Below are 13,255 nucleotides of genomic sequence, written 5' to 3' on the forward strand. Positions count from 1 at the left end.
CGAGGAACTGTGAGGAGCATGGTCGGAGACCAGGGAGGTAGGGGAACATGTCTGGAAAGGGGATCTTGAAGGCCGTGATCAGCAGCTTGGGTTCTGCCCTCAGGTCACGGGGCTACAGCAGGGTTTCGAAGCAGGAGGGAGACATGTGCAGGTCTGAATCAGTGCTGCTCACTCCGGTCACTGCCACGTAGAGAGGGGACCGAGGGGCCAGCGTCCGCGCCTGAGATGGAGCAGAGACAGTGCTGGCGGAGACGAGAGGACAGATCCGAGAGAGGTTTAGGAAGTCGATTTCAGTGGGACGTGGCGATAGGTCGAGAAGGTGCGGGGTGAGGAAGCAGCTGGGAAGGCAGAATAAGCAGGATGAGAACGCGTGCGGAAGATTTCTGCATCTACCCAGGGGCCCATGAGCCGGCCCGAGCCGGGGTCTGCGAGAAGCCCCGGGTGGGGCTGGTGACGGGACAGAGAGACCACCCCAGTGGATTCATACTTCTCCCCTCGAACAGAGCTCGGTCATGACCTCCAAGGGTATGAGATGGGCCTCAGTTCCAGGTGAGGGTTTGAGGCTGTTTAGCTCCTGTCCACATTCTCACTTGGTTTACAAACACGAAGGCAAAAAGGTCAGGCTGTGAAAGCACCTTCCTCATTTCCAGAGACGTACGGTGATATGACCGCAGCCACACGTACCTGGACTCTGGGGAGTGCAGCCTCCAAGAGGCCCAGCTCAAGGGGGATTTTGCGAGACCCAGAGGGGAGGAGTGTGGGGGTCCCCTCTGATGGTTCATCACCACATAGAATTTCCTCCTATTAGGAGGAAGCGGGAGTTCTTCTTTCGTAATGCGAATGTGAGATTCCGGGCTCACCGGTGACTAAAAGTGTCTGAGGCTTGTGGGTGTTATCGAACACTTAAATATCAGACCTTCTTTTCCAATGAGTGTAGGTACCTAGGCTGGAACGCAAAGCAGCATGGCTAGCCTGCAGGTCCCGCTCCTGGCTGCCCTCATCCTCCTTGCTGTGGCACTTCAAACCACTGAGGCAGGTGAGCTGGGAAGAGGGAGGGCTCCCTGCAGAAGCCAGGTATTTTCCTCACGTACTAGAAGGAACATGATAGAAGAACTGAGAGCAGATACCCAGTCTGCTGCTGGCTCTTGAGCTGGTCTCATTGCTTCTCTGGGCCTCAGTTTGCATATCTGTGAAATGGGTCATCTTGAAGGCCTGGAGCCTAGGATCTGTCTCAGCTGGGCTGGGGTCATGGTGGGCATGGCCCAAGCTCCTCTATTTTGGGGAACTGGAACATAGGGCCCTTCCTAGTGGGAGAAGGCTGGAGCTAGGGTGAAGGGTATTCCCTTGGAAAGGGGGTCCTGCCTCCCACTACCCCGCTTTTGCTCAACACTGGGGTCCTAACTTTTCTTCTCTGTCCCTATGTAAAGTCTCCTCCTCTGTGTTGGGTAAGGGAAGGAGCACTGGACTGGGAGTTTCTGAGCACTTTCCTTTCATCGAAGTTTCCATAGAGTAGATATTATTATTATTTCCTTGGTCAGAGATGGAAATTGGGCCTCCGAGATGTTAAATGACTTGCCTAAGGTGGCCCGGCAACTCAGGGCAGAACGGAACTAGAACCCAGGTCTGTGCGACTGGACTCTGCTCGAGCCCTTGTCCTGACTCTCCAGAGTCGCACTGTGTGACTGGCCAAGTCCTTCCCCTCTCTGGACCTCAGCCTCGCCATTTGCTCCACGAAGCAGGTGAAAGCGGATGTGAGTTGAAGCAGACTCCTGGGGATCTCATCAAGATGCCCATCCATTCCAGCAGTGCCAGGGCCAGGCACTGAGCATTTGTGACAAGCTCCTAGGTGATGCCGATGATGCTGGTCCATGGACCTCACCTTGAAGAACGAGGTTCTAAGGCTCCTTCCCATCCAGAGTCTCTGGGTCCCAACTAGAGTTTCAGGGCATCGTGGGTGCTCGGTCCATTCTGAATCCCTCTCCTCTGAGCTGAGTGACTTGAAGTGTAGACATTGGGTCCTCAGCGGCTTCTCAAGAGCCCTGAGAGTGGGGACTTTGAGGACTCCAAATCCTCTGGATACCAACCTTCCACGTGAAGACAGAAAAGCAGGGTCAGAGGTTGGGGCCGAGGGAGACTCTGCCTAGCCTGTGACTCCTCCGAGCATCCCTCTCCCCCAGGCCCCTACGGAGCCAACGTGGAGGATAGCGTCTGCTGCCGGGATTACATCCGTTACCCCCTGCCCTGGCGTGTGGTGAAATATTACTACTGGACTTCGAACTCTTGCCGGAGGCCTGGCATAGTGTAAGTCGGGCACCGGGAGAGTCCGATGGGTGTGGCCCAGAAGGGCCCAGGTGCAGATGGGTCGGGGAACCCAGGGGTGGAAGGAATGCAGCTGGGCTTCCGGATCCCAGTGGGAGCACTTGGCTGGAATAGGCTTGGATGGTACTGAGAAAAAAGTCGTGTGAGCATTCAAGAGATATTACCAGGTGTCTACCATGTGCCAGGTCGCGTGCCAGGTTCTGAAGATGCAGAGCTGAAGGAACAGGGTGCCTCCCACACAGGTGGTGGTGTAGGCAGGACCGAGCCACGGAGACGGGGTACAGGGTACAGGCAGTATGCCCAGGGCCACTAAGTCAGCAAGGATGCTCCCACTGGAGATGTCTTGGCCTCCCCGAGGCAGCTGTTCCAGGCAGAGACATTCTTCGAATATTAAGAGCCAGCACTTACGGATGTTTGCTCTGGGCCAGGCACCGTTCTGAGTGTTGCTGTGTGGACTCATTAACGCTCCTAACAATCCTACGAGGAGGTACAATCGTTTCCATTTTGTAGACAGAAAAACTGTCTCAGGGAGGGGAGGGGACTTGCTCGAGGTGGCAGGCTGGAACCAGGACTCCTGGGTCCTTGTTCAGGGCTCTCTCCTTTGCTTCCTTTTCCCTGACCCGGAGTCTGTGCCTATGCCTGGCCCTGGCTGGGTGACTGGGCCTGTTCTTTTTGGGGCAACCCCTCGGACGGCTGCTCTGGCTCCTCAGAGACTGCTGCCAAACTACACACTGGGGGTGAGTGGGTTAGGCTTGGGGCCTCATGACCCGCTTTGGGGCTCCTCATCTTGTTCGCATCTTCCACCTCCTCCCTCTTCCTCACCCCTTAGAGGGGTCTGCAGGTAAATAACAAAGCAGTCCGAAGCGGAAGCCCTCACAGGTTCTTGTCACTTCGACCTTGAGCCTCAGTTTCCCCATTGGTATAACGGGAGTGATCACCTTCATTTATTTATTTTTAATATTTTTAAAGTAAATTTATGGGGGCGACATTGGTTAATAAAATTTTAAGTATACCATTCTATAATCCGTCATCTGTATATTACATTGTGTGTTGACCACCCAAAGTCAAACCTCCTTCTGTCACTCTATATTTGACCCCATTTACCCTCATCTACCTTCCTTCCCTCCCCGCTTTCCCTCTGGTCACTATTAAACCATCGTCTGTGTCTATGAGTTTTTGTTTGTTTGTCTTGTTCATTTGTTGCTTTCAGTTTTATATCTCACATATGAGTGAAATCGTATGGTTCTCAACTTCTTCTGTCTGACTTCATTCCCTTAGCATGATTATCTCAAGGTCCATCCACAAACAGCAGTGTTGCATCTTTTGTGATGGTCAAGTAATATTCCATTGCATACACGTACCACATCTTCTTTACCCAAACATCTGTCAAAGGGCACTAGTCGTTTCAATGTCTTGGCCACTGTGAATGCTGCAGCGAGCTTTGGGGCGCATATATCTTTACAGATAAGTGTTTTCAAGTGTTTGGAGTAGATGCCCAGAGGAGGGATCACTGGGTCGAATGATAATTCTATTCTTAATTTTCTGAGAACTCTCCTTACTGTTTTCCATAGTGGCTGTACCAATTTACATTCCCACCAGCAGAGTGTGAGGGTTTTCCCCCCGTGCCCGCAACCTCTCCAATACTTGTTGTTACTTGTCTTGTTAATAATAGCCATTTTTACAGATGTGAGGTGTCATCTCATTGTGGTTTTGATTCGCATTTCCCTAATAGCTAGTGATTTATTTTTCTGTAGCAAACATGAAGAGAGTGCTTGCTAGTACTAGGCACTGTTATAAACACTTCATAGTTCCAATTTTAGTATATGTGCTGTCAAAGCGACACTTGATAAATATTAACTCATTTGATCCTTGAAACAACCCTAAGTAGTTGGTGCTGTTACAGTCTATTTCTTATAGGTGGAGAAATTACACAGAGAGGTTATGGGGCCTCTGGAGCATCACTGGGCACAGCAAGTGGAAGGTGTAATGCTCAATGCCCGGCATATAATAGGTGCTCAATAAAAGACAGCACAGTATGATTATTGGATTGTGAGCCGGAAGGGACTCTAGAAAGAATACGGCTTGACAAATGGGGAGATTGAGGCTCGGAGAGGGGCCGAGTCTTGCCCAGCATTACACAGGGTCAGGGCAGGCTGCCCACGTGGCCAAGACCAGCACTGCTGTGTTCTTTGTTCCTTCTGTCATTGGCCGTCTGTGGGGTGGGGGCAGGTCTGGGAAGTAAGGGGAACCAGGAGCTCCGAGGCCCCAAAGACAGGCTCTTGAGAGGCAGGAAAGGAGTCTGGGACTATGGGATGTCCTGACAACAATGGCTGGGACAGAGGGCCCCAAGGACCTGGCCTGGTGTTCACAGCAGCTTGGACAAGGGTAGGAGCCTTAGCCCACAACTGCTGTGTGACCTTGGGCCAGTGCTCATCTCTCTGTGCTTCACACCTCTCAGAGAGGCCTGGATGGGGACACTCTCCAAAGACACTGGCCCCTAATAGCCCAGTTCACACTGAGCATGGAGAGTCAGATCTTACCAGCTCTGGCATTCAGGCAAGTTTCTTTACCTCTTCGGGCCTCACTTTCCTCAGCTATAAAATGGATAGAATAATAGGACTTCATAGAGTCAGTATAAGGACTTACTAAGAAAATCAATGTTAAGAGGTCTGGCCAGCTCCTTGCACGATTATATAGCACCTAATACCTCCTGTGCACTGTTCTGAGCACTTCAGTTTATATTAACTTATCAAACCTCATCAAAATCCTGTGAAGTTGGACCACGATCATCATCCCCATTTTACAGAACTGGGGCTCAGAGAAGTTAAGATCTTGCTAACAAATGGCATAGCTAGGATTTTAACCCAGAGAAGCTGGCTCCAAAGTTCATAGTCTTGGCCACTACCCCATACTGTCTCTCCCAAGGCAACGTCAGCAATAAGTATGGAACTCTGGGGCATTCTATTCATTGGTTTGACCTGGCACTTGAGGCCTGGGCTGAGTGGCTGAGGGCCGGAAGCCCTGCTATTCATCTCCCCCTTTCTCCCTTAAGAAATGTGTTTGCATAGAGCAGATGGCTCATAAATGCTAAGCCATTCTACGTAGCAGGCATCTCTGCATACAGTAGGTGCCTCATAAATGCCAGGCTTTCTGGGTGAGATGTGACGTTCTGGCTGCATGTGAATGCTTCCTCACTGTCTGCCCGATGTCTTCTCCTTCCAGCTTGCTAACCGGTAAAGGCCGGAAGATCTGCGCTGACCCCCAAATCCCCTGGGTGAAGAAGATTCTCCAGAAGCTGGACAAGTGAGGAAGCATCCTTCCCTGATGACTGCAGCCTCGGCTCCTCCAGGAAGGCTCACAAAGACTTACCCCTCTGCCATACAGCTGCTCCCCAACACAAGCCCGCAACCCCTGCTCGGCATCCCTGTCACCCTCCACACAGTCACTCTCATCTTCCCTCTTACCCCTCCAACCCGTCCTCTGCCCCATTGTACCCAGAGGGCCTACAATCCTGGTCAGTCCCTCCCTTGCTCAAAACCCTTCTATGATTCTCCATTGGCCTAGGCTGAGGTCTGAGCTCCTGAGCCTGGAACCCCTGCCCTCCAGATCCAGGGCCCAATCCCTGTCTCCGGCCCTGGCTCATTTTCCTTCTTGCATGTTGGACTCCAGCTCCCTGTTCTCCTAAACCATGCCATATATTTCCATTGCTGGGTCTTTACCTGGGCTGCTCCTGATACCTAGAATGTCTCCCCATCACCTGCGTATGCCCAATGCCACCAGCCCTCCAAGGCATTGCTCAGTGTAAGCAGCCAGGAATTGAGTTTCGTTTTTTAAGACTTCCCCTAGCCTTCTGTCCCCTATTAATAGCTCTGATCACAGTCCGCTCAGAATTCTCGACACTTGAGGGCTTGTCCTCCAGCCTCCCTGGCAGGACCAAGGTCTGTACCTGAGTTACTTTTGTCTTCTGGCCTCCAACACAGAGCTCAGAATCAAGGCTCGGCAAGTAGCTGCAGACAGAATCTATAAAAGGAGTGTTCCTCTCCCACCTCCTAAAGGCCCCCACACATCAATACAGACACTCAGGTCATCTGGAGAGAAGCCAGCTGGGTCAATTTTGCCTCAAATTGTGAGACTCAAATTTGCCCAGTTTCACCTTTCTCCCGCTTTTTACCTATATATCGGGTCTCTTTACCCTTCTTGCTTCCCTTTGGTTTTACTACTCATCTCACTTCCAACCCCTGACATCTCCAGAGTCCCCCACTTTCCCTCCCCTCTTCTCCAAATAGCTGATGACCAAATTCATGCTATGGTGTGAATGACTACCCTTCGCTTGGTAGTAGAACCTCTAATTACATTTGTATACGAAAAGAGGGCAAATGCTTGAGAGGCCATGTGGATGAATGGAAGAATTTTAGAAACTGTGTAGGAGTGGGACAAGACGGTGCTGCTCTGGCCCTGGGAGTGTGTGAGGGGTACTGTTAGGTGAAAGAGCCTTGGGTGGACATTGTTCTCGGATGGCTGGAGCCAGGCTAGGAATTGGGATTTGAGACTTATCCTCCCCTCTTTGGTGACAATAGATTCCCCGGGTAAAGGAAATAAGCTCGTTCCTTTCCGAGGGAGCCTGGTGCGGCTCAGTGGAGTGCTGATTGCTGTGTGACGCTGAGAAGACCATCCAACCTCTCTGAGCCTCACCCGAGACTGAGAGTACCCACTTTATGGGGTTGCTGCGGGGCTCAGGTCCAAGGCATGGGGGACGACTTTGCTGGACATAAACTCAGTGTCTTCCAGGGTCATCCACCCTCCAGGGACACCGAAAGCGTTCACCTGCCTGCTGCCCACACACAGAGCCCTCAAATGTCCCGGGATCCCCTCCCTCTCCTGTCTTGCCCTTGCTTCTCAGGCCTTCTAGAAAATAAATTTTATGCAATGGTGTTTGCTTTGTTCCTTACCATTTGTTGTCCCTGTGGGGTAAGGCAGGGGACACTACATCCCCTCTCTCCCAGTGAGGAAGCGCCTGACATGGACATGTGAGCCACTTTGCTCAAGGTCGCCCTGTGAAGAGGTGGGGAGCCAGGACTAGACATGAGGACCTGGGGAGTAGCTCCCATCTAGGTGCCAACAGGGAAGCCCAAACATTTGTCCACCAGGCCTGGCCCACTCTAGGACCATCAGTCAGGAGGAGCTGATGAGAAATCATCTATTCAGTCCCCATGTCTAGAGCTTTAAGCAGATATTCAGTCAGTCAGTCAGTCAGTCAGTCAGTCAGTCATCAGTCATTCAATAACTCAACCTCAACCTTCCCTATTCAAGCGTAGATACAAAGGGAGAGGAGAGTATATTAGCCAGGAAGGCTACTTTCTGCAACAAACTCCAAAATCTCGGCGGCTCAATTCCATGGAAGTTTTTTTCTTCTCACGTGAAATCTGATCGGGCATTCCCGGTCTGTGGAATACCTTCCACACAGTCATTCGGAGACCTGGGCCCGTTCCTTCTCCTTTAGGGACTGGACTCCTCTCCATCGTCCAGCAGATGGGGAACGAGAACAAAGGTTTGTGGGAGGGCTTTTTGAGCCAGACCCAGAAGCGGGCTTATCACTTCTGCCCACATGCCATTGGCAGAACTCAGTCCCATGGCCACCCTGACTGCAAAGGATGCTGGAAAGTACAGCTAAGTTGTGTGTCCAGGAGGAAAAGGGAGTCGGGTTTGGGAGGACTGAATTCATCTGGCGCTGAGCTCCCCTGGGCCCTCAGATGGGTCCATTTTCCTGGAGTTCCGGGACACAGCTCCTTCTGCAAAACAATAACAGAAAAGGACTCTTCGTCCTTCAGGGTTTCTTCATGATTTCCTCAGTGTAAGTACCATTCCTGGACATCGTGGCACAAATGGCCTTTGTTCCCCTGCAGATCTGGCTCTCACAGCGAGATTTCCAGGGTGGTAGCTCCAGACACCCAGACCACTTATCTAGGGGCCAGGGAGAAGCATCAGGAAGGGCCCATGTCATGGATTCAGACATGATGTAGGGACTCTCACTGGCTGGGTGTCTGGAGAAAGTTGCTTTGTCCTGCTGATTCTAGTTCCTACCTCTGTGAACAGGGGGCGTGAAAGCAGACGTCAGGGCACGTGGTTGTGAGAATCCAATGGGATGAGAAGGTTCAGACGGTCCAATAACAAAATGGACAAGGACTTGAACAGATTTTTCTTCAAAGAAGATATTCGAATGGTAGAGAAACACATGAAAAGATGTTCAACATCGCAAATCATTAGGGAGCTGCGAATGAAATCACGATACTATACAAAAATAAAATAAAGACAAAATCAAGGTTGGGGAGGGTGTGGAGAAATTGGAACCCTTGTCATTTGGTGGTGGGGATATAAAATGGTGCGGTCACCACTGTGTGGAAAACAGCGTGGTGGGTCCTGAAAAAATTAAACAGAATTGACATATGGTCCAGTCATCTCACTTCTGGGTATAGACACAAAAGAATTGAAAGCAGGGACTCAAACGGATATTCGTGTATCTGTCTTCATTGCAAGATTCTCTATAATAGCCAAAAGGAGGAAACAACCCACGTGTCCATCAATGGATGAATAAATAAGCAAAATGCGGTCCCTCCATACAATGCAACAGTATCAGCCGTAAAAAGGAAGGAGATTCTGACACCTGCTATGACACGGATGGACCCTGAAGACATTACGATAAGTGAAATGAGCCAGTCACAAAGGACAAATACCGTATGACTCCTAGAGCCGTCAAACTCGTAGAGACAGAAAGTAGAAAGGTGATTTCCAGGGGTTGGGAGAGGAAGGAATGGGAGTTATAAAATGGGTCCAGAGTTTGTTTTGCAAAAATGAAAAAGTTCTGGACAACAATGGTAGATTTTATGTTATGTGTATAATATAAAGAGGGTTGTGGGTGAGTAAGTGCACGGAGGAAATGCCAAGTGCACGTGGATAGATAGCCCCCGTTATTGGCCAGAAATGTACACCGAGCAGAGTTGAGTGGGGCAGGGAAAAGCTAGTAAGGCTGTGCCCCAGGCTCCCTGGAGATGGCCGCCTCATCGGCCATCTCTTCCCTCTTGTCTTCCTGGGACCCCACCGGAGTGCCCCGGGCTCCCCGTCCTGCTCCCCACAGCTGTTTCTGTTCTGCTTTCAGAGCCAGGGGAAATCCCTCATATTCCACAAGAAGAGCGTGGGCTGCCTGCCCTTGAGGGCACCCAGGAAGGTGTGAGCAGGGGTACTCCCACCCTCCCATGCCACTGACCCCCGAGGAAACCCTCTTTCCTACTGCCCAGTGCCGCTGCGCTTTCTGATCGCGTCTCTACTCCTCGGCTCAGAATCTCCCCAGTCCGCCTTTGGCCCTGAACAGCATCCTCATCCCTCACTCCAGCTTCACAGTGTCCACCTGCAGGCTCTCTGCCCACCTTTTCCTCAGCCAATGGCATCAGACCATTCTCCATCCCCTGCCTAGACCCAGTACTTTCCACTTGGGTTAGGTTTTCCCCGCTGCCTGGAACAGTCTGTCAAAATCCCACCCCGTCTGCATATTGCGGATTACTGGTGAATCACAAGGGATTAACACATCTCCAGCAAAGCAAAGAAAAAAGTGGTCCATTAATCCTTCGAGAACGGTGAACAACTGTGACAACATGGATGGACCTAGAGGGTATTATCCTAAGTGAAGTAAATCAGACAGAGCAAGACAAATACCACATGATCTCACTTATATGTGGAATCTAAAGAATAAAACAAACAAACAAACAAAACAGAAACAGATTCAGATACAGAGAAAAACTGATGGTTGCCAGATGGGAGGGGGTTTGGGGTCTGCATGAAAAAGGTGAAGGGAAGTACACATTTGTCGTTACAAAATAGTCACAGAGACGTAAAGTACAACATAGGGAATATAGTCAATAATATTGTAATAACTATGTATCATGCCAGGTGGGTATTAACCTAAAGTGGGGGAGGGGGAATCACTTTGTAAATTACATGAATGTCTAACCACTATGCTGTACACCTGAAACTAATACCACATACTATTGAATGTCAATTCTAATTGAAAATTTAAAAAAAACCAAAACAACCTGTCTGTTGTGGTGTGAAGTACACAGTATTACTCATAATGGATTCTTGCCAAATATACATGTCTGGGACAAAATTGAGCCTGGAAGTCTAACTTCCAGTTTACAGGAAATGCTTAGAATGTGGGGAAAAATTAGGTAACATCACAGGGATGTAATTAGATAAATCAAGAATGAGAACAGTGTGCGAGACGATGGTCTTGACGTTTCAAAAAGCCAATGTCTTGAAAAACATACAGGGTGGGGGCCCATCTGTCGCAGACTAAAAAGAAATAACCATCCACAATACATGAAACTAGATTGGATCCTGGTTCAAAAAATAAAAGAAAGCAAGAAGTGGAGGGAGGGAGGAGAGAAACAAAGAAAGAAAGAAGAAGGAAAAGAAACCATAAAAATACATTTTGGGGACAATTAGAGAAATTTGAATGTTAAGTGACTATTTACATGACATGTAGAAATTATTGTTAATTTCGTTAGGTGGCATAATGGTATTATATTTATGTCAGATAACGTCTTTACGCTGTGAGATGCATGCCAGTATATTTTGGGGCAAAGTAGTAGGCATCCATAATTTACTTTGAAATGGCTTGGCAAAAAAAAAAAAAGGATAAAACAAATATGGAAAAATGCTAATCATTGAATTTAGGTGGTAGAGATATGAAAGTTCTTTGTACATTCCTTCTTCTTTATTGTTTAAAAATGTTCAACATGACCATATAAAGCAAACAAAGCAAAACTGCCCATCTTCTGACTGAAACATCCTCCCTCTCATTCCTGCCTTCCTTGGTTCCCAGACAAGAACGGAGGCCTTTCTCTCCCTCCCCGAGGCCTACAGCCTTAGAGTTTCTGGTAGGACTTGCATTTTCTCTCTCTTCCTGAGCTGGGGCTCCTTGGGGCAAGGACTTTGGCTTATGTGTCCCCCATCCCACCACGGTGCCAGGCACATACCAGAGCTCTGTAACAAACACGAGTGGCTTCTGCGTGCCAGGCACTGTAAAAGTCCTTAGTTTTGTTAACTCCCCCAGTGACTGATTTGGTGTGGTGGCTAATAGCATCCCATTTTACAGATGGGGAAGCTGAGGCTCAGAGAGGTTCAGTCACTTGCCCAAGGCGATGCCCCTCATAAGTGCTAGAGTCACAATTGGCTCCAGGTCTGGCTGACTCGAAGGGCTTGTGACTATGTCTGAATCGAAGCCAAACTCAGTCCTTAGTGCTCTGACGAAGTAGTTGGGGATGACCATTCTAATTTTATGGGAGGAAAAACTGGGCCAAAAGAGGGCAGGGGATGTCCCCAAGGCTGAACACAGAGGGGGAGTGCTGTTCTCTGTTTTGGCTCCTGTTCCGCGCCAGGCTCTGAACTGGCACCTTCTGGGGCGTAAACTCACTTAATCCTTGCAGTGGAGGGTGGTGGGAGGCGGGGTAGGCTGGTGGTCGTGAGCTCAGACCCCAGAGCCAGCCGACTGGGGCAAATCCAGGCTCTCGGACTTCCAGGCTGGTAATCCCCCCAAATTCCTTAACTTCTGCGTGCCTCAGTTTCCCCATCCACAAAATGGACCGCGACAGTGGTATTTGGCTTACGCCCGGGGTGTGTTGGCATGATGAAGTGATTTAATCATGCACAGCACAAACAGTGGACATTGGCCCATGCTGGGGACGCACTTCCCCATCAAGCAGAGTCCAGCCTCCAAGCTCCACACCCTAGGCAGCCCTATTGTGCTTGGGTGAAGAGGTCTCCTGGCCTTGGCAGCTGTGACCCCTCTGTCCAGCCCAGCCTACACCAGCTGACCCCAGAGCCTGGGACAGTGGCTCCTAGACAAACTGGTGTCCCTCTGGTTAGCAGCCCAAAGATGGCCCTGTGGAGTGTGTTCAGGGTTAACCCCCAGCCCCAGGCTGGCCCGCTTCTGCCACCAAAGTGGCTGCACTGCACCCAACACCTGCAGGCACGTACACAAGTTTGGTGGGAGCTGCTGGCTAGTCACTCCTGGTCCTGTGGTCACCACCTCTAAGGGAGAGAGAACCTGGAAAGGCGGCGTTGTTTCGAAGCGCCCTCTTGGATGGATTAACCCAACTCCTTCATTGCACAGCTGGAGAACGGAGGCCCCGAGAGAGGCAGGACTCCTCCAGGACACACTGCGGAGTCGAGGACGGGCCGAGAGGCTCTGAGTCACCTGGGGGACGTGGCAGCTGTGTTTTCCACAGGGGGCAGGGGCGTTGATGGGATTTGGTGCAAAGGTGGCACGGAGAGGTGGGGGCTGGGGGCTGGGGGCAGGGAGGCCGGGCTCTTTTCTGTGTCTTGAGCTGCTCCTGCTCATGCCTAGTCATCTCATCTGTGGCAGTTCCCCACCCCTGCGGTGTTTCTGCCCCCTGCCACCCCAGGCCTCAGTTTCCCCATCTGTCCCTATGAAGTTGAGCTGGATTGTTCTTTCAGCCAGCATTTACTGTATTGAACCCGTTTGCCGGGCTCCAGGTTGAACTCGGGAGATGCACTGATGAACGAGGTCCCCGAGGAGCTAGAGCTTTAAGGGGTAAAGGTTGGAAGTCCTTCATGGTGTGGGAGGGATACCCCTAGACCAGATGGGAGCTTGTCACACCCAGACTGGCAGGGCCCTGAGTCCCCTCGGTTTGCTCACAGCCAGCACTCTCTATTCCTCGGCCCCTCTGTCCTTTGTTTATTGTCCACTGAGGAGCTAGGGCTCCAGGCCAGACCCAAGGTCATATTCCAGCTCCCAGTAAGGAGGTGACAAGGTACACAGGAAGAGAGAAGGCCCTTTGAACCCTAGCAGCCCTGGTCCAGCCACCCTGGCAGGTCCAGGTTTGAGAAGCTTGGTGAGCAGCCAGCCCAGTACCCCATGCGC

At 50.7% G+C, this 13,255-nt stretch overlaps 1 protein-coding gene across 2 annotated transcripts; it reads left to right on the forward strand.

Annotated features, from left to right (window-relative positions):
* CCL22 (C-C motif chemokine ligand 22) lies at positions 1 to 6,264 on the forward strand. Of its 2 annotated transcripts, XM_039880959.1 has the most exons (4): positions 1 to 37; positions 938 to 1,036; positions 2,178 to 2,301; positions 5,542 to 6,264. In XM_039880959.1, exons 2-4 carry the CDS (start codon positions 964 to 966, stop codon positions 5,624 to 5,626), a joined length of 282 nt encoding a protein of 93 aa, XP_039736893.1. In that variant the 5' UTR covers positions 1 to 37; positions 938 to 963; the 3' UTR covers positions 5,627 to 6,264. The 2 variants fall into 2 exon arrangements, with proteins under 2 accessions (XP_039736893.1, XP_039736894.1); XM_039880960.1 differs by lacking the exon at positions 1 to 37 and having other exon boundaries at positions 766 to 1,036.
* The last annotated feature ends 6,991 nt before the right edge of the window (positions 6,265 to 13,255 follow it).

This window comes from Pteropus medius, unplaced genomic scaffold (genome assembly GCF_902729225.1).
Source record: "Pteropus medius unplaced genomic scaffold, Ma_sr-lr_union100, whole genome shotgun sequence".
NCBI classification, from domain to species: Eukaryota; Metazoa; Chordata; class Mammalia; order Chiroptera; family Pteropodidae; genus Pteropus; species Pteropus medius.

What these genes read in the sequence shown, in the direction of transcription:
- CCL22 (XM_039880959.1), top strand. Translation starts at nt 964, where the DNA reads ATGGCTAGCCTGCAGGTCCCGCTCCTGGCTGCCCTCATCCTCCTTGCT. An exon ending in ACTTCAAACCACTGAGGCAG is followed by an intron (nt 1,037 to 2,177) that starts GTGAGCTGGGAA and finishes CCTCTCCCCCAG; the next exon opens with GCCCCTACGGAGCCAACGTG. An exon ending in TGCCGGAGGCCTGGCATAGT is followed by an intron (nt 2,302 to 5,541) that starts GTAAGTCGGGCA and finishes TTCTCCTTCCAG; the next exon opens with CTTGCTAACCGGTAAAGGCC.